At 46.4% G+C, this 18,749-nt stretch overlaps 1 protein-coding gene across 1 annotated transcript in view; it reads left to right on the top strand.

Moving 5' to 3' along the window:
- LOC143277539 (ATP-binding cassette sub-family C member 3-like) overlaps positions 1 to 14,710 on the top strand; it is a 129,656-nt gene extending 114,946 nt beyond the window's left edge. Inside the window, exons 29-35 of the mRNA XM_076582419.1 lie at positions 149 to 272; positions 967 to 1,068; positions 6,565 to 6,711; positions 7,561 to 7,719; positions 8,671 to 8,837; positions 11,217 to 11,411; positions 13,588 to 14,710. Of these exons, the coding sequence (XP_076438534.1) occupies positions 149 to 272; positions 967 to 1,068; positions 6,565 to 6,711; positions 7,561 to 7,719; positions 8,671 to 8,837; positions 11,217 to 11,411; positions 13,588 to 13,699 (1,006 nt within the window). The 3' untranslated portion in view covers positions 13,700 to 14,710. The remainder of the gene's footprint in view (positions 1 to 148; positions 273 to 966; positions 1,069 to 6,564; positions 6,712 to 7,560; positions 7,720 to 8,670; positions 8,838 to 11,216; positions 11,412 to 13,587) is intronic.
- The last annotated feature ends 4,039 nt before the right edge of the window (positions 14,711 to 18,749 follow it).

Genomic DNA, 18,749 nt, shown 5'->3' with positions numbered 1-18,749 from the left:
ATTCAGTTGGTGGTGTTGGTATGCAGGTGTTGGTGTTCAGGTGTTGGTGTTGGTATTCAGGTGTTGGTATTCAGGTGTTGGTGTTGGTGTTCAGGTGGTGGTGTTCAGGTGTTGGTGTTGGTATTCAGGTGGTGGTGTTGGTATTCAGGTGGATGCAGTGGAACCTTGACGCCCTTGCAGCAGTGCTGGTGACGGCAGTCTGTATTTTCGTCATCACCAGCAGCACCACCACTGCCGCCGATGCTGGTCTCTGCATTTCTTACGCCCTGCAGGTATTGGGCTCTTCTCTTCCACACTATGTCTCTTTCCCTGCCTCCACTAGACTGTACAGACCTCCTCTGTTTCTGTCTTCTGTCTCAACTCCTTTCTCTCTCTCCTTCCCGACCTCTTACTCTTCCCCTCTCATTCTTTTACCACTCCACCATTTCAAAGAACACAAATGAATGAACACAATATATTAACACTGATGTTGAATTATAGTTGACTGACTCATCAGACGTAAACACATTCCTCAGATTAGGACGAAAACCAAACGGGAACACAGAAAAACACCGCTTTTTGTTGTTGTTGTTGTTGTTTGTGTTTTTCCCCTTTCCTTTCTTTTGTAATTGAGTAAATATTTTTCAGTCTACCATTTATGTATTTGTTCTCCCATCATGCGCCGTTACAGCAACATTAAACCGATAACTGAGATTGGAATTAATGTGTTTTATCCACCAGTGTCATTGTCTTTGTTGTGTTTCTGCCTTTGTCTCTGTCTCTGTCTTTCTGACCGTCTGTCTGTGTCTGTCTCTCTCTCTCTCTCCCTCTCTCACTCAATTACACTTTCCTTATGCCACATCTCTCATGTAGTCATTTAATCTTTCACACTAGTCCAGCATTAAAAAAACAAACAAACAGACAGACAGACCCCCAAAACAACTTTGATAAGCGAACTCTTAATGGAAAACGAATTTTGGTGCACAGATTTCGGGCAGTCTGACGTGGATGACACGTCAAATGGGGGAACTGCAGTCCAACATTGTGTCCGTGGAGAGACTGAAGGAGTATTCAGTTCTGGAGAATGAGGTGGGACAGAGAAAGAGAGGACAAGATAGAAAACAAAATATAGGGGGGGGGGGGGGGGGGGACAACCCGAGAGAGGGCTGTGTGGGGGAAAGCGATGGAGAGAGACTGAGGCAGAAGAGGGAGAATGTTTTTTTTTACCAAAGACCTTGACCACAGTTGAAGGGGAGAGGACATCATTCACGTGACAAGCGTATCCCAAAGTTTAGATGCCTTAGACAAGTAGAAGACTGGTCGTTTAATTAAGACTTCTCATGTAATAAGCATGGTCAGGTTGTATGTGCATGGACGTCGGAACACATTTGCTATGATTTGTTCTCTGAGATGAGATGGGGGGCATTCATACAGAGAGGTACCACAGAAGGGGAGAGAGGAAAAGAACGCAGGAACGCAGGAAGTTTAATGCGAAGGCCACCAGCCTGTCCACATGAGAACACGTACACATAAAGATAACGATTTGAAAAAATGAGGGAAAAACCAGATTCAATAGAACTTAAACATAATTGCTCTGTCACGCAATTTGATTATAACATTCTAAATTAAACTTCACATCAGTTCCTCTCTGGAATGAAAAGCATAGTAAATAAACATAGAGACATCTCTTATTATACACCTGTCTTCATTTTGTAACAAAAATGGAATTGGTGGAGTGTTATTATTTCTATAATGTTTATATATATACTTCTCGTAGTTTAGCATATACAGGACATCTAATAAGAAAATGTACTTCAGTTTCTAGATCATCACAAAAGGGACAGTTGTTTTTTTTGTTTTGACATATGGTTATATCTTTTATTTACCTTAAGGTCAATAACGCCTAGACGAAACTTCACCAGAGCCACTCCAAATTTTGCTATTGTAATATCTCGCAGGTATTTTTCTGGTTGTAATATAGATTTGAATTTGCGGTATTCCTTAAAAAGATCACTATTTTCCAACTTTCCGTTCCAGTCTTGTTTATAACAATCGACCATTCTCTGTCTGAACAACTTTAAGAATTTTTTTTCATCTCCCACCCCTCCATATATCCAGACTTCTGAAAATCCAAATGAATCTAAACACTGTTTAACCTGACATGCCCAGTTTTTAGATTGTCTTTCTTCGTTCATATGTCTTTCGTATGCTTGCTTTGGTAATCTAGTCGGAGTCATTTTTTGTATTTTAAACCAGTATCTTATTGCACTCAAATAACTATCAATGTAAAGCGGATATCTGCCTGTTTCTCCATACACCATTGTGTTTGGTGTTTTTCCACTGACACCTAAGAAATGTTTACAAACAAAAAGGTGTATGTTTTCTATAACTTTAACATGACTTAGACCCCACACTTCAGATGAATATAACAACATAGGCTTGACTTGTGCATCAAACAATTTAAAGAAAATTAACATATCTATATTACCAAGACTATACATAGTTTTTATTATCTCCACCACTTTACCCTTCGCCCTGCTTGCAAACTCGGACAGTGATATATCTAATGATAATCTAGTTGACAAAGTAAACCCTAAATATTTATAGCTGTTCACTATTTCAATCTCTTGCCCTTTATAGTACCATTTCTCATATTTACTGAGATCACCACCTGTTCTAAAAACTATAATTTTTGTTTTCTGTAAATTTACTGTCAATCCAAGGGAGTCGGAAACTCGTTGCAAATCATTTATCTGATTCTGAAGTCCGGAAGGAGAAGTAGAGATCAAAGCTATGTCATCGGCAAACAGCAACAGAAAAATCTCCCACAAACCTGGCAAAAACTGGTATCCATGCTTCCCATTGTTTGTCACAAAATCAGCTACATCTGTTATCAGGAGTGAAAAAATCAAGGGAGACAACAAGCAACCTTGCTTCACCCCAGCTGGACAATCAAAAAAGTTTGATAACTCTGCACCACTCCGAACACATGCCTGTACGGAACTGCAGATTCCTTTCAACATTTTCAACATCTTAGTAGAAGCTCTGTTTTTTTCTAACACACCCCATAACTTGTTACGATCAACTGAATCAAATGCCTTCTGGTAATCTATAAAAGCAACATATAATTTACCTTTGCGTTTACCATTCAAACAGTTATTTATCATGGACACTAGGGTATATATATGGTCAATTGTGGAATACCCCTTTCGGAAACCCGCTTGCTCCTCACATATTTTGTGTTTATCTTAGCCCATCTATTCAAACGTTTATTCAAAATAAAAGTGAACACTTTACTAATTACATTCAGTAAAGAAATCCCCCTATAATTTCCAGGATTATTTAAATCTCCTTTTTTAAACAATGGTATTATCACTGAATACGTCCACTCTATAGGGAAGTAACTATCGCTGAATAATTTATTCAACAACTTTGTTAGGAATGGTGATATTTTAGTTTCTGCTGCTCTGAAGAAATCTGGAGGTACTTCGTCCAAACCAGACACCTTTCCAGACTTAAGCCCATGAATTGTGTACCTTATTTCTGCCTCTGTAATATCTTCGTCTAACTCGTGTATATAGACATCTTCTTCGACATTCTGCTGTGATGTTTCTTGGTTTTCTGAACTGGGTTCAACCTGTGGGCGTAAAATCTGTTCAAAATGAATGAGAGAGGAAAAGAGAGAGAGAGAGGCGGGGAGAGGATGACAGGCGGGGGAGACAGAAAGATCTGTAGAAATATTCCTTCACCAAAGTCTTATCATCTTTTCGTATCAAGTACTTTCTGTCTGAAATTCAGTTCCTCTAGATCTCCGTCACTCCCCAACTCTGTCTCACGGCACTCCTCTCCATTTCTTTAATCCATTGACTGAAATAGAAATCCATGAAATCCTGAAAGAAATGACAATAGAATCATGTGAGCTCGATCCTATAACAGCCTCTGTCTTTTCCCAGTGTGCCTCACAGCTTCTCCCCACAATCACCAATATTGTCAACCCATCCCTTCTCACTGGTGTGTTTCCATCCGCTTTCAAAACTGCAATCATCCGGCCTCTTCTGAAGAAACCCAACCTTGACGCAAACATTTTGAAAAACTTTCGACCAGTTTCTAATCTTCCATTCATGTCCAAACTCCTTGAAAAAGCTGTCCTGAGGCAGCTCAACAACCACCTTTTGTTTCAACAATCTCACCCACCCATTTCGGTCTGCCTATCGCGCTGACCACAGCACCGAAACCGCTCTCCTCCACATCATGAATAATCTACTGCTAGCGTCCGACTCTGGAAAAATTTCCCTTCTCACTCTTCTCGACTTGTCAGCCGCCTTTGACACGATGGACCATTCAGTCCTTCTCTCTCGTCTTCATTTTACATTTGGTATCAACGGCACTGTTCTGGACAGGTTCAGATCTTATCTTATGATCAATTCCAATCTGTCATTGTTGATAATTTCCCATCTGAACCCGTTAAAATCGAACATGGAGTCCCACAGGGATCTGTTTTAGGCCCAGTGCTCTTCACACTGTACACTGTTCCTTTCGCTGAAATTATCAACCGCCATAATGTCAGTCATCATTCTCATGCTGATGACACTCAACTCCAGAAGAGTGATAACCCTGAAAAATTGTCGTCGCTCATCCAAGTCCTTCCTGGATATACAAAACTGGATGACTCGAAATAAGCTACAATTGAACGCGGACAAAACGGAAGCAATGATCATAGGAACTAAACAAAAACTCTCTTCCATCATAACTGACACAATCAAACTAGGCAGTACATCCATCCCTCTTTCCTGGTCAGTCAGGAACCTCGGTGTTGTCCTTGACAACACACTGTCCATGCACAAATTTATCAGTCAGACATGTCAATCCTGCTACTGTCAACTACGGCGCATCAGTTCCGTCCGGAAATATCTGTCCACTGACGCAACATCTAGACTTGTCGTTTCTCTCATTCTCTCTCACCTTGAACTCTCTATTGTCTGGTTTGCCTGCTTCATCCATTCAGTCCCTTCAGCGCATACAAAACTCTGCTGCCCGACTCGTCCTCAGGAAGAAAAGATATGAGCACACCACTCCTCTTTTGCAACATCTCCACTGGCTCCCTGTCTCACACAGAATAAAGCACAAGATCAGCACTCTATGTTATAAATGTATTCACAAATCTGCCCCTTCCAGTCACTGTGGCTGCCTTCACCTCTACACTCCATCTCGCTCTCTAAGATCGGCTTCGGATCCACTTTGTTTACGTATAATAATAATAATAATAATGGTACTTATATAGCGCTAAATCTTGTGCATAAACAAATCAAAGCGCTTTCGCACCAGTCATTCTCACGCAAGCATAACTCTAAAACTGAAAAAAAAAAAAAAAAAAAAAGACAAGGAAGAGGCAGGGAAGGGAGGCTATTTTGGGAAGAGGTGGGTTTTAAGGCCAGACTTGAAAGAGCTGAGTGTGGAGACTTGACGAAGCGAAAGAGGAAGTTCATTCCAATTGCAAGGTCCAGAGACAGAGAAAGAACGGTGGCCAACAGTCGAGAGTTTGAATCTGGGTATGTGTAAGTGGAGTGGATCCGAAGCTGATCGTAGTGAGCGAGATGGAGTGTAGAGGTGAAGGCAGCCACAGAGATAGGAAGGGGCTGATTTGTGAATACATTTGTAGCATAGAGTGCTGATCTTGTACTTTATTCGGTGTGAGACAGGGAGCCAGTGGAGATGTTGCAAAAGAGGAGTGGTGTGCTCAGATCTTTTCTTTCTGAGGACGAGTCGGGCAGCAGAATTTTGTATGCGCTGAAGGGACTGAATGGATGAAGCAGGCAAACCAGACAATAGAGAGTTACAGTAGTCAAGGCGAGAGAGAATGAGAGAAACGACAAGTCTAGATGTTGCGTCAGTGGACAGATATTTCCGGATGGAGCTGATGCGCCGCAGTTGACAGTAGCAGGATTGACATGTCTGATTGATTGATATGTCTGATTGATAAATGTTGGCCGCCGTTCTTTCTCTGTCTCTGGACCTTGTAATTGGAATGAACTTCCTCTTTCTCTTTCTCTTCGTCAGGTCTCCGCACTCAGCTCTTTCAAGTCTGGTCTTAAAACCTACCTCTTCCCAAAATAGCCTCCCTTCCCTGCCTCTTCCTTGTCTTCAGTTGTATTTTTTTTTCCAGTTTTAGAGTTATGTATGCGTGTGAATGACTGGTGCGAAAGCGCTTTGATTTGTCTCTGCACAAGATTCAGCGCTATATAAATATATATGATGATGATGATGATGATAATCTGTCCTCTCTCAAAACCAATTCAAAAACCTGCCTTTTCAAATGGCCTTTGCATGTGACGAAGCATAGCCGTCACTTTGTTTCCGCCCATACCCTCTCACGTTCCCCACTTTTTTTTTCTCCTCTATTGAAGTCTTCAGGGAGTATGTGTGCTTGTGAGTAGGATGGGTGTTTACGGATTGTGTATTTGCGTACGTACGTGTGTGTGCATGTGCGTACGTGTGTGTGTGTGTGTGTGTGTGAGAGAGAGAGAGAGAGAGAGAGAGAGAACAAAGCATACCACCATCACTGTGATAAGTATGTCCTTCTTTCAGGCAGACTGGGAGAAGCCAGACACGACCCCTGACCCCAACTGGCCACAGAGAGGGGAGGTAGTGTTTCAGCACTTCTATATGCGCTACCGCCCAGGCCTGGACCTGGTGCTGAAAGAGGTCACCTTTACAATCAACCATGGCGAAAAGGTAACAGACATGGTCACTTTCACCGTCAAGGAAGGGAAAATATAGAATCAGTTAGGCGTTGGACTTCTGATCCATAGTTCACCTGTGATCAGAGTTCGAATCCCTGTCTCCGCTTGCTGTCGTGTCCTCACTCCACTCGGGTGTGAGTGGTACCTGACTTCGGTCGGGGAAGGTTAGCGGCGGAAGGAGAGGACTGGCCCTCCTGTGCAGAGCTGATTTTACTGCCCCAAGGGCCGTCAAAGGCTATGGGCCCTCTATCTAACCTCTGTTTTAAAGGTAGAAGGTAACACACTGGTCATCTTTAATACATTCTAAAAAGTTAACACGTATAGGTTGAGTGGTTGTGTTAGCTGACAGCTGGATAAACGCTGAATGGATGATCGTTTATTTTCTGATTTGTTTGGGCCTTTGTTTAATCGTCTGTTTGTGTGGCGGGAGGTCGGGGGGTGAGAGGTGAAATGGATGAAGTAACACTGGCATCTGTTACAGCACATTGGTTCTATTTGACCGTGAAGAAGGATACTCAACCTCAATTTTGATCATTTATAGCTTTTAAAAAAAGAAGTTTCGTTTGACTTCGTAAGATTACGTTATTACGTCTGCAGGGAACTGGACACACGCACGCACGTACAATAAATATTGACACGTACAAAATACTGCTGGTTGGTACATTCACTGAATGAATGGATGGAAGAGAGAAACAGGAAGGCCAGAAAAAAACAAGCAAGGAAACACTAAATCTGGATATAAGGTGTGAATTCATTGATTGAAAAACTTACCTCCTGACTTAACACAAAGTGTCAGTAAATATTTATGGCTTTCATGATTGTCTGTCATTGACGTGAGCAGGTGGGCATTGTGGGAAGAACAGGGGCAGGTAAATCGTCCCTCACCCTGGCCCTGTTCCGACTGATCGAGGCTGCAGGGGGGTGCATTCTCATCGACGGCGTCAACATCGCGGATATGGGGCTTCACGACCTCAGATCTCGCCTCACCATTCTGCCACAGGTATCATGGGCATATGCAGCTTTTGGAACGAACATCGCGCTCGCGTGCGCGCGCGCGCACACACACACACACACACACACACACACACAGCACAGCACAGCACACCACAGCACAGCACAGCACACCACACCACACAGCTCAACACAGGAGTCAGTCGTTGGTTGCATGCTTTTCCTGGTCTACCTCAACTGCCTGTTGGTAGAAAACAACAAACAGCTTAGGTCGCTGTCACGTCAGATGGCACGACCCACTCCAGCTGCAACAAGACCTGCCAAGCCTTTAGGAATGGTTGGCCATGACATTTCCCCCTTCCTGTCACAAAAAGAAGCCTGTGATGAGAAATCGTATTTAGCTTCATGGACACATCTTGGTAACCGTCATTTCGGCCAGTTATGTCGACCTCACCATCACACGACACCGCAGCTAGGACCTGCATGTGCTGTGAACCAGCAAGACCGCCGGCATCTGATGGCGCAAGGCCAATGCTACTCACTTGCAGGAGGTCTTTACAAACATATACGCTCCCTTCCTGTACAGTGTGGGACTTCACTTCCAGCACAACGTTATGATAGAGGCAGTCCAGGGCAGAGCTGCAAAATTCGTCACAAATCGCTTTATCAGTACTTCCACGTTTCAGCCATGATTGAAAACTACAATGCCCCTTCCTCCAGCACAGGAAGACAGTAGCTAGACTCGCCATGCTGTCAACAAAACGTCATGCTTTACCAAACCTCATAATCCCTTATCCCCACCACCATGACGTAGATGGATTTGAACTTTAAAAAGGACAGCAGGTTGGGGCCATTGAACTACAAGGGACAGAGCCATGTTTTATGCCATTATTGTTGTTGCCTTTATCGTCAGCATTATCATAGTTATCGCTTCCAACACTACTGTCATAGTCATCAAATTCATCATAATCACATTCATCGTCATCATTACGATGTGCAGGACCCAGTGCTGTTCTCGGGCACCCTGCGGATGAACCTGGACCCGTTTGACGAGTACCGGGACGACCAGCTGTGGACGGCTCTGGAGAGGGCCCACCTCCGTCACTCGGTTCTCTCCCTTCCCGGCCAGCTGGCCTTCCAGTGTGGGGAGGAGGGGGGCAACCTGAGGTCCGTTGAGTCAGTGAAGGGGGTGGTGGGGGGGAGGAGGGGGGCAACCTGAGGTCCGTTGAGTCAGTGAAGGGGGTGGTGGGGGGAGGAGGGGGGCAACCTGAGGTCCGTTGAGTCAGTGAAGGGGGTGGTGGGGGGAGGAGGGGGGTAACCTGAGGTCCGTTGAGTCAGTGAAGGGGGTGGTGGGGGGAGGAGGGGGGTAACCTGAGGTCCGTTGAGTCAGTGAAGGGGGTGGTGTGGGGAGGGGGGCAACCTGAGGTCCGTTGGGTCAGTGAAGGGGATGGTGGGGGGAGGAGGGGGGCAACCTGAGGTCCGTTGAGTCAGTGAAGGGGGTGGTGGGGGGAGGAACTCGCGCGCGCATGTCTGAAAAATACATAAAAAACACAATGTCTCATGATGCCCAATTAGTGCATTGGTGAAAATGAGATTGGTTCGATTTTGGACTGTCGTATTATCAAACGCAGACAAATATTCTGGACAAAATATACTTGATATTTGATTAATATAGAAATGGTATTTATTTATCAGAATAGATGATTAATATCAGACAAGTTTTGATAGGAATAGGGTATGATTATGTTTGGGGATGCTCAATCCTTCTCAGATAGGGAATAATTCTGCAAGAATATCAAAAAACGTTGAAAGAGAATTTTCAAAATTCATGGAGACAAGCTCTAGAACCGAGAACTAAATGTTGTTTTGTCGAAATTTCAAGTTATTTTGGAATCAGAATCAGTTTTAGTGTCATTTAAACATTAACAAGGGTTATGAGACACGCATGCAAAGTTCATGTACCACACGCAAAAAGCAAAACAAAATAAATGCATGTCAAATGTCTGACAATTACGCTATCAGCTTCTTCAAATTTCGATGTAGTAATCATGAGTTGGAAATAGAAATGGGGAGACGAAAAAGCATACAACGAGAGTTACGTTGTGTAAGGTTTGTAACGCGTGTGTGTTTGGGGATGAGTTCCATTTTATAATGGAATGTCTCAAGTATGATAAGTTGAGAAAAAGGTATGTGCCTAAAGAATAATTTGTCTCCGAAATCGATTTTTTAACTTTTGCAGTACGCTCAAAAGAGGCAAAAAGGTGATCTTATCTGTAAGTAAGTTTATTAAATTTGAAAATGTTGTTTAGATACTTTTGGGGGGATTGAAAGACGTTTGTTTTCTTAGCTTGTATGTAACACTGTTGTGCATTTAGAAATATTTAATATGGGCTTGAAATCATTACTTTGAAGTAGTCCTCCAATATGAGCGAGCGGAAAATTGAAACGTGTGTGTGTGTGTGTTGTCAGAATGTATAAGGCTTCCTGTTTCTCTCTCCGAGAGAGGTAGTGTCTTGTGACTTCTCAGATCCATTCTTCTATTACGATGTTTCAGAAGTTGTTTGAAATGAGTGCCTTTTACTTCTTACTCACTGATGACGTGAATACAATGCCTTACTTTCATTAAAAAAAGGTCGAATAAATAATGGTGCGTCACGGACTGTCATACAGCTCTGGCACCTCTCTGAAATGGTGATGATGCTGTTGATGCTAATTACATTGTTGTTGCTGCTAACAATGGTAATTGTAATGTGGATAGTGATGGCTGGTTCTAAATGTCCGGAGATCACTGGGAAGGACATCCTCGGGATCTGGTGCGGACTTTGTGGTGGCCGAAGAGACAACATTCTTTAGGCGCAGGTCCTGGAGCTCTTGATGTAGACGAGGATTTGGACTGCTTTCCTCCACGTCCTCATTCCTGGCTGCCCAATCTGATTGTGGCTTTTCACGTTGTGGACTGCCAGCTTTGTCGGTTTTCAGCCATCTGCTCCCAACTCTTGACAGTCAGTATACTGAAACGTGACATCTGGCGCTTCAGGTGGCCTTTGACTCGCACTGTGGGGCTTCTCTGAGTGCTGTCATGATACAGCACTGGTGTGGAGCCGTTCTTTGGCATCCTCGTGTCAGCCCTCCTCAGCACAGCTGGCGGAGCGTCAGGTCAGCCTCAGTGTGTGAGACTGGCTAGTTCCTGTACTGTCCTGCTGGTGGTGCTGTGTGGGACTGGCTAGTTCCTGTACTGCCTTCCGTCCTTAAACTGGTGCCCATGGTGGAGCAAAGGTGTGGCCGGTGAAAGTGCTCCGGCAGACATCTGCTTCGTGTACAGCACCCAAGCGTTTGATGCATACAGAAGGGTGGTGCACTTCTGCAGCTGGTCGAAACGAGGATACTTCTGGGAAAGTCCTTAGCACTTTCTGTCACAAACTTTGACCAAACAGACTGGGTGGGAGGGAGAGACCATTGAAAAACCAATTGGTCATGATATTTAACGAATAACTGCACGTGTGAGCCCCAGAGACCGTGCCCTGTGAGCAGTGCTGGGTGTTTCAGCGTGGGGCAGAGACAGCTGGTGTGCCTGGCCCGCACCTTGCTGCGCAGGACGAAGATTCTGGTTCTGGACGAAGCGACAGCAGCGGTGGACATGGAGACAGACGCCTTGATCCAGGACACCATCCGTTCTGCCTTCAGCTCCTGTACCATCATCACCATCGCTCACCGCCTCAACACCATAATGGACTATGACAGGTAGGTGGCGTCACGGACTGTGACAGGTAGTTAGGTGTCATGACTCTGACAGGTAGTTAGATGTTGTCATGGACTGTAACAGGTAGTTAGGTGTCATGACTGTGACAGGTAGTTAGGTGTCATGACTCTGACAGGTAGTTAGATGTTGTCATGGACTGTAACAGGTAGTTAGGTGTCATGACTGTGACAGGTAGTTAGGTGTCGTCATGGACTGACAGGTAGTTAGGTGTCATGACTGTGACAGGTAGTTAGGTGTTGTCATGACTGTGACAGGTTGGTGTTGTCATGACTGTGACAGGTAGGTAGGTGTCATGACTGTGACAGGTATTTAGGTGTTGTTATGACTGTGACAGGTAGTTAGGTGTTGTCATGACTGTGACAGGTAGTTAGGTGTCATGACTGTGACAGGTAGGTGTTGTCATGACTGTGACAGGTAGTTAAGTGTCGTCACGGACTGACAGGTAGTTAGGTGTCATGACTGTGACAGGTAGTTAAGTGTTGTCATGGACTGTGACAGGTAGTTAGGTGTCATGACTGTGACAGGTATTTAGGTGTTGTCACAGACTGACAGGTAGTCAGATGTCATGACTGTTACAGGTAGTTAGGTGTCATTACTATGACAGGTAGGTGTCGTCACGGACTGACAGGTAGTTAGGTGTCATGACTGACAGGTAGTTAGGTGTTATCATGACTGTGACAGGTTGGTGTTCTCATGACTGTGACAGGTAGTTAGGTGTCATGACTGTGACAGGTATTTAGGTGTTGTCATGACTGTGACAGGTAGTTAGGTGTCATGACTGACAGGTAGTTAGGTGTTGTCATGGACTGTGACAGGTAGTTAGGTGTTGTCATGACTGTGACAGGTTGGTGTTGTCATGACTGTGACAGGTAGTTAGGTGTCATGACTGTGACAGGTAGGTGTTGTCATGACTGTGACAGGTAGTTAGGTGTTGTCATGGACTGTGACAGGTAGTTAGGTGTCGTGACTGTGACAGGTAGTTAGGTGTCATGACTGTGACAGGTATTTAGGTGTTGTCACAGACTGACAGGTAGTCAGATGTCATGACTGTTACAGGTAGTTAGGTGTCATTACTATGACAGGTAGGTGTCGTCACGGACTGACAGGTAGTTAGGTGTCATGACTGACAGGTAGTTAAGTGTTATCATGACTGTGACAGGTTGGTGTTCTCATGACTGTGACAGGTAGTTAGGTGTCATGACTGTGACAGGTATTTAGGTGTTGTCATGACTGTGACAGGTAGTTAGGTGTCATGACTGACAGGTAGTTAGGTGTTGTCATGGACTGTGACAGGTTGGTGTTGTCATGACTGTGACAGGTAGTTAGGTGTCATGACTGTGACAGGTAGGTGTTGTCATGACTGTGACAGGTAGTTAGGTGTTGTCATGACTGTGACAGGTAGTTAGGTGTAATGACTTTGACAGGTAGTTAGGTGTTGTCATGGACTGTGACAGGTAGTTAGGTGTGTCATGACTGTGACAGGTAGTTAGGTGTTGTCATGACTGTGACAGGTAGTTAGGTGTTGTCATGACTGTGACAGGTAGTTAGGTGTAATGACTTTGACAGGTAGTTAGGTGTTGTCATGGACTGTGACAGGTAGTTAGGTGTTGTCATGACTGTGACAGGTAGTTAGGTGTTGTCATGGACTGTGACAGGTAGTTAGGTGTTGTCATGGACTGTGACAGGTAGGTGTCATGACTGGACTGTGACAGGTAGTTAGGTGTTGTCATGGACTGTGACAGGTACAACTACCATCATGGACAATGACAGGAAAAAACCATCACTGGGTCCATGTTTCATTGCAGTGTATGATATTTAGAATCAACCTCACATCATCGGTATTGACTGTGACATGTCAGGAACATTCAGATTTTCAGGAAACCATTTCTAACGTCGTCTTTTTGTACAATGCCTCTCACGAGCGACACTTAGCTTTTTGGCTGCATGTTGGGGATGTTCCGAGACCCACATGGGACGGCAGTTGGGTCAGGGATGGTAATGACAACAAAGTCTGTAGGTTGGAGGCTCTGTCACTGGCTTTACACTTTCACTGATAGTGATATGACTACACTGCCTCCCAGTTCTTCCATACATCAGTCAGCCAGTGTATGTTTAAATGAAAGCATTAGCTTCATATGGTGTGACTTTCCCTTCCAGAGTCATGGTGATGGACGCAGGGCAAGTGAAGGAGTTTGCTCCCCCTGGCGAATTGCTGAGCAACAAGAAGTCTGAGTTTTACGCCATGATGAAAGATGCTGGACTGGTGTGACGTAGACTGCGGAGGATACTGTCATGAATTGAATATGGACCCAACTGTGACTCGATGTGTTGTAATGGGAAGGCAGTCTGGAAGAGATATAATGTGAACTAGCTGCCGGTGAAAGGAGCTGTTCATAAACTACGTCTCAACACACTGTTCCCATTTTTTTCATCCTAGGTTTTTAGTTCAATCATGGTATGATTCGGTAATTTATGATTGTGTCTGCCTTAAGTGGTTTACAAGATAAATATCCATGTCATAAAACACTGTCACAAACCAATGCTAAGGCGCTGGTTTAAACTATATGTACTGAACACAATGAAGTCATACATTATTGATTAAAACATCTAAAACATTCAAATTCATCACGGATTTTGGATGGTCGAGCTGTTATAAACAACATGGTACTTAAGTAGTAGTAGTTATCATAATCTGTATATATATTGCCAGTCTCAATTACTGTGTCTTTTTGCATAGCACTGTTCCGTTCATTGAATGATTATTCTGAGAAATGTATTCATGTCTGTCATCACCATTTTCAAATATTTTATTTTCAAAGTTTCTTTCCATTAATTTCTTCATATAGATTTATGAACATTTTATCCCATTTATCACCCATACATTCTTACGTTTCATTTATGAAATTAAAGACAGGAAAACTGCAACGCAGATTGTGAAGAAATTCGTCTGAAACATGTATTTTCATGAAAAATTCCCACTACTGGAAATAACTGAATTGCATTGGCCACACAATGCGCAAACCTCCAAACATCAGCAGCCAAACAGTGCTGTGGACCCCGTAAAGGAAAATGAAAGAGGGAAGACCGGGACAGGCATAGAAGAGAGGCACGGAGGATGAGATGAAGGCAGCTAGCTGGGTGGACATGAGCCCAGACGAAAGAGGACAGCTAAGAACCCAGTCCACTGGAGGATAACTGTTGTGGTCCAGTGCTCCTCATGTAATCTAAATGAATAAGTCAAGTCACTGTGGAAAATAATTAAACATACTTATTGACTAATAAAAACGCATACCCAAGTCTCTTGTATTTTTCATTAAAATCAGCCATAATATTGCCCACAGTTTTATCCTCTTTTTCGTTACAGAAACATTCCTTTCCCCTGAAGCACAAGTACACACACACACCCTCCTCCCACCCCTGTCCAACTTCACACATGCCCCTCCCTCCCCTGTCCTACTTCACCCCCTCCTCCCTCCCCTGTCCTACTCCCCCCCTCCCTGTCCTACTGCACCCCTCCCTGTCCTACTGCACCCCCCTCCCTGTCCTACTGCACCCCCTCCTCCCTCCCTGTCCTACTCCCCCCTCCCTGTCTTACTGCACCCTCTTCCCTCCCTGTCCTACTCCCCCCCTCCCTGTCCTACTTCACCCCCTCCCTGTCCTACTCCCCCCTCCCTGTCCTACTGCACCCCCCTCCCTGTCCTACTCCCCCCCTCCCTGTCCTACTTCACCCCCCTCCCTGTCCTACTCCCCCCCTCCCTGTCTTACTGCACCCTCTTCCCTCCCTGTCCTCCTCCCCCCCTCCCTGTCCTACTGCACCCCCCTCCCTGTCCTACTCCCCCCCTCCCTGTCCTACTTCACCCCCTCCCTGTCCTACTCCCCCCCTCCCTGTCTTACTGCACCCCCCTCCCTGTCCTACTCCCCCCCTCCCTGTCCTACTGCACCCCCCTCCCTGTCCTACTTCACCCCCCCTCCCTGTCCTACTCCCCCCCCTCCCTGTCCTACTTCACCCCCCTCCCTGTCCTACTTCACCCTCTCCTCCCTGTCCTACTCCCCCCCCTCCCTGTCCTACTTCACCCCCCTTCCTGTCCTACTCCCCCCCCCTCCCTGTCCTACTCCCCTCCCCTCCCTGTCCTACTTCACCCCCTCCTCCCTGTCCTACTCCCCCCCCCCTCCCTGTCCTACTCCCCCCTCGTCCTCTCCCCCTCCTCCCTGTCCTACTTCACCCCCTCCTCCCTGTCCTACTTCACCCCCCTCCCTGTCCTACTTCACCCCCTCCCTGTCCTACTTCACCCCCTCCTCCCTGTCCTACTTCACCCCCTCCTCCCTGTCCTACTTCACCCCCCTCCTCCCTGTCCTACTTCACCCCCTCCCTGTCCTACTTCACCCCCTCCTCCCTGTCCTACTTCACCCCCCTCCCTGTCCTACTCCCCCCCCTTCCTGTCCCACTTCACCCCCCTTTCTGTCCTACTTCACCCCCCTTCCTGTCCTACTTCACCCCCCTTCCTGTCCTACTCCCCCTTCCTGTCCTACTCCCCCCCCTTCCTGTCCTACTTCACCCCCCCCTTCCTGTCCTACTTCACCCCCTCCTCCCTGTCCTACTTCACCCTCTCCTCCCTGTCCTACTCCCCCCCCTTCCTGTCCTACTCCCCCCCCCTTCCTGTCCTACTTCACCCCCCTCCCTGTCCTACTCCCCCCCCTTCCTGTCCTACTTCACCCCCCTCCCTGTCCTACTCCACTGTCCTACTCCCCCCCCTCCCTGTCCTACTCCCCCTCCTCCCTGTCCTACTTCACCCCCTCCCTGTCCTACTTCACCCCCCTCCCTGTCCTACTTCACCCCCCTCCCTGTCCTACTTCACCCCCTCCTCCCTGTCCTACTCCCCCTCCTCCCTGTCCTACTTCACCCCCTCCCTGTCCTACCCCCCCCCCCTCCCTGTCCTACTCCCCCTCCTCCCTGTCCTACTTCACCCCCTCCCTGTCCTACTCCCCCTCCTCCCTGTCCTACTTCACCCCCTCCCTGTCCTACTTCACCCCCTCCCTGTCCTACTTCACCCCCTCCTCCCTGTCCTACTTCACCCCCCTCCCTGTCCTACTCCCCCCCCTTCCTGTCCCACTTCACCCCCCTTTCTGTCCTACTTCACCCCCCTTCCTGTCCTACTTCACCCCCCTTCCTGTCCTACTCCCCCCCTTCCTGTCCTACTCCCCCCCCTCCTCCCTGTCCTACTTCACCCCCTCCTCCCTGTCCTACTTCACCCCCCCTCCCTGTCCTACTCCCCTGTCCTACTCCCCCCCCTCCCTGTCCTACTCCCCCTCCTCCCTGTCCTACTTCACCCCCTCCCTGTCCTACTTCACCCCCCTCCCTGTCCTACTTCACCCCCCTCCCTGTCCTACTTCACCCCCTCCTCCCTGTCCTACTCCCCCTCCTCCCTGTCCTACTTCACCCCCTCCCTGTCCTACCCCCCCCCCTCCCTGTCCTACTCCCCCTCCTCCCTGTCCTACTTCACCCCCTCCCTGTCCTACTCCCCCCTCCTCCCTGTCCTACTTCACCCCCTCCCTGTCCTACTTCACCCCCTCCCTGTCCTACTTCACCCCCCTCCCTGTCCTACTTCACCCCCCTCCTCCCTGTCCTACTTCACCCCCTCCTCCCTGTCCTACTTCACCCCCCTCCTCCCTGTCCTACTTCACCCCCCTTCCTGTCCTAATTCACCCCCTCCTCCCTCCCCTGTCCTACTTCACCCCCTCCTCCCTTCCCTGTCCTACTTCACCCCCCTTCCTGTCCTAATTCACCCCCTCCTCCCTCCCCTGTCCTAATTCACCCCCTCCTCCCTGTCCTACTTCACCCCCTCCTCCCTGTCCTACTTCACCCCCCTCCTTGTCCTAATTCACCCCCTCCTTCCTGTCCTAATTCACCCCCCTCCCTGTCTTGGACTCTATCGCAACCGCCGACTGTTCTTTAGTGTGAACTCGGCAAGGATATTTTTCAAGAAACAATACGTCAAGCACTCAGTGACCTGAAAGGTGTTGTGAACATAAGGGATGACATTCTGTGGTTTAGTACATCACAAGCACATCATGATGCCAATCTGCGAACATCATTTCAACGTCTTCAGCAGGAAGGCTTGACAATCAACGCTGCTAAATGCGTCTACAACAAGAAATCACTTGAATTTCTCGGACATGTTTTCGGAGAGAATGGCGTCAAACCAAGTCAAGAGAAACTAAAAACTATCCTGAAACTTCCAACTCCTACCAACGCATCATAAGTTCGCAGTCTGCTTGGCATGATGAACTTCTGTGGAGCACGTCACATACCAAACTATGTCACTTTGACACATGATCTGAGAGCTCACCAAGAAATCTACTCCATTTTCATGGACAAAAAAGCATGACACATCACTTATGAAACTAAGAAAAAGCGCTCAGTGAATCAACAACACTCTCTTACTTCGATCCAAAGAAGAAGATCGAGATCTACACTGATGGCAGCCCAGTTGGAATATCAGCTGTACTGACACAAGAAGGCCGCATCATCCAGTTTGCAAATAGAACTCTCACCCCTACAGAGCAACGCTATTTGCAAACTGAAAGAAGCATTAGCCATCACTTGGGCTTGTGAATATTTTCACGTTTACATCTTTGGAGCACCATTAGAAGTGTATACTGATCACAAACTTCTCGTGCCAGTCTTTAATGTCAGCACGCACTGAGAGATGGATCATGCGGATGCAGCCATACGAAATGCTTGTACGTTACCGACCAGGTCATGATAATCCTGCAGATTATCTCAGTCGTCATCCTGTGAACCTGACCCCAAGTGGCAGAGAAGAGAAAATAGCTGAAGAGTACATGAACTACGTTGTCACAACAGCAACGCCAAAAGCAATGACAGTAGAAGTTGCAAATGAAACGGCGAAAGACCCAGCACTCACAGCTGTCACCAACGCGCTGATTTCAAAGCAGTGGCACAACCATGATGAGAAAACAGATTCTGAAACTTTGAGGACTCTGTACCTCAGTCCCTCAGTTCTGTGACAAATGACGGTCCACGCCGGTCAACCCGAGCAACCGCAATACCAAAGAAATTTGATGACTTTGTTCTAAAAAAAAATATTTTTGTTTAAAAAAAAAAAGTGTGGGGGGAAGAAAACATTCACACATCCAGTTACATATGTAAAGTTAATAATTGACAATTTTGTTCAAACTTTAAATATTTCTTATCAACTGGAAAAGCTAACAATATTGATGATTCATGTTCAAACTCTAAATGTATCTTTATCAGCTGGAAAGTTAAAATCTATTCGTTTATTGATCGTGAGTGTAGT

The sequence above is a fragment of the Babylonia areolata genome, chromosome 34, assembly GCF_041734735.1.
Source record: "Babylonia areolata isolate BAREFJ2019XMU chromosome 34, ASM4173473v1, whole genome shotgun sequence".
Taxonomy (NCBI): Eukaryota; Metazoa; Mollusca; class Gastropoda; order Neogastropoda; family Buccinidae; genus Babylonia; species Babylonia areolata.
This window is presented reverse-complemented; position numbering and strand designations above follow the sequence as displayed.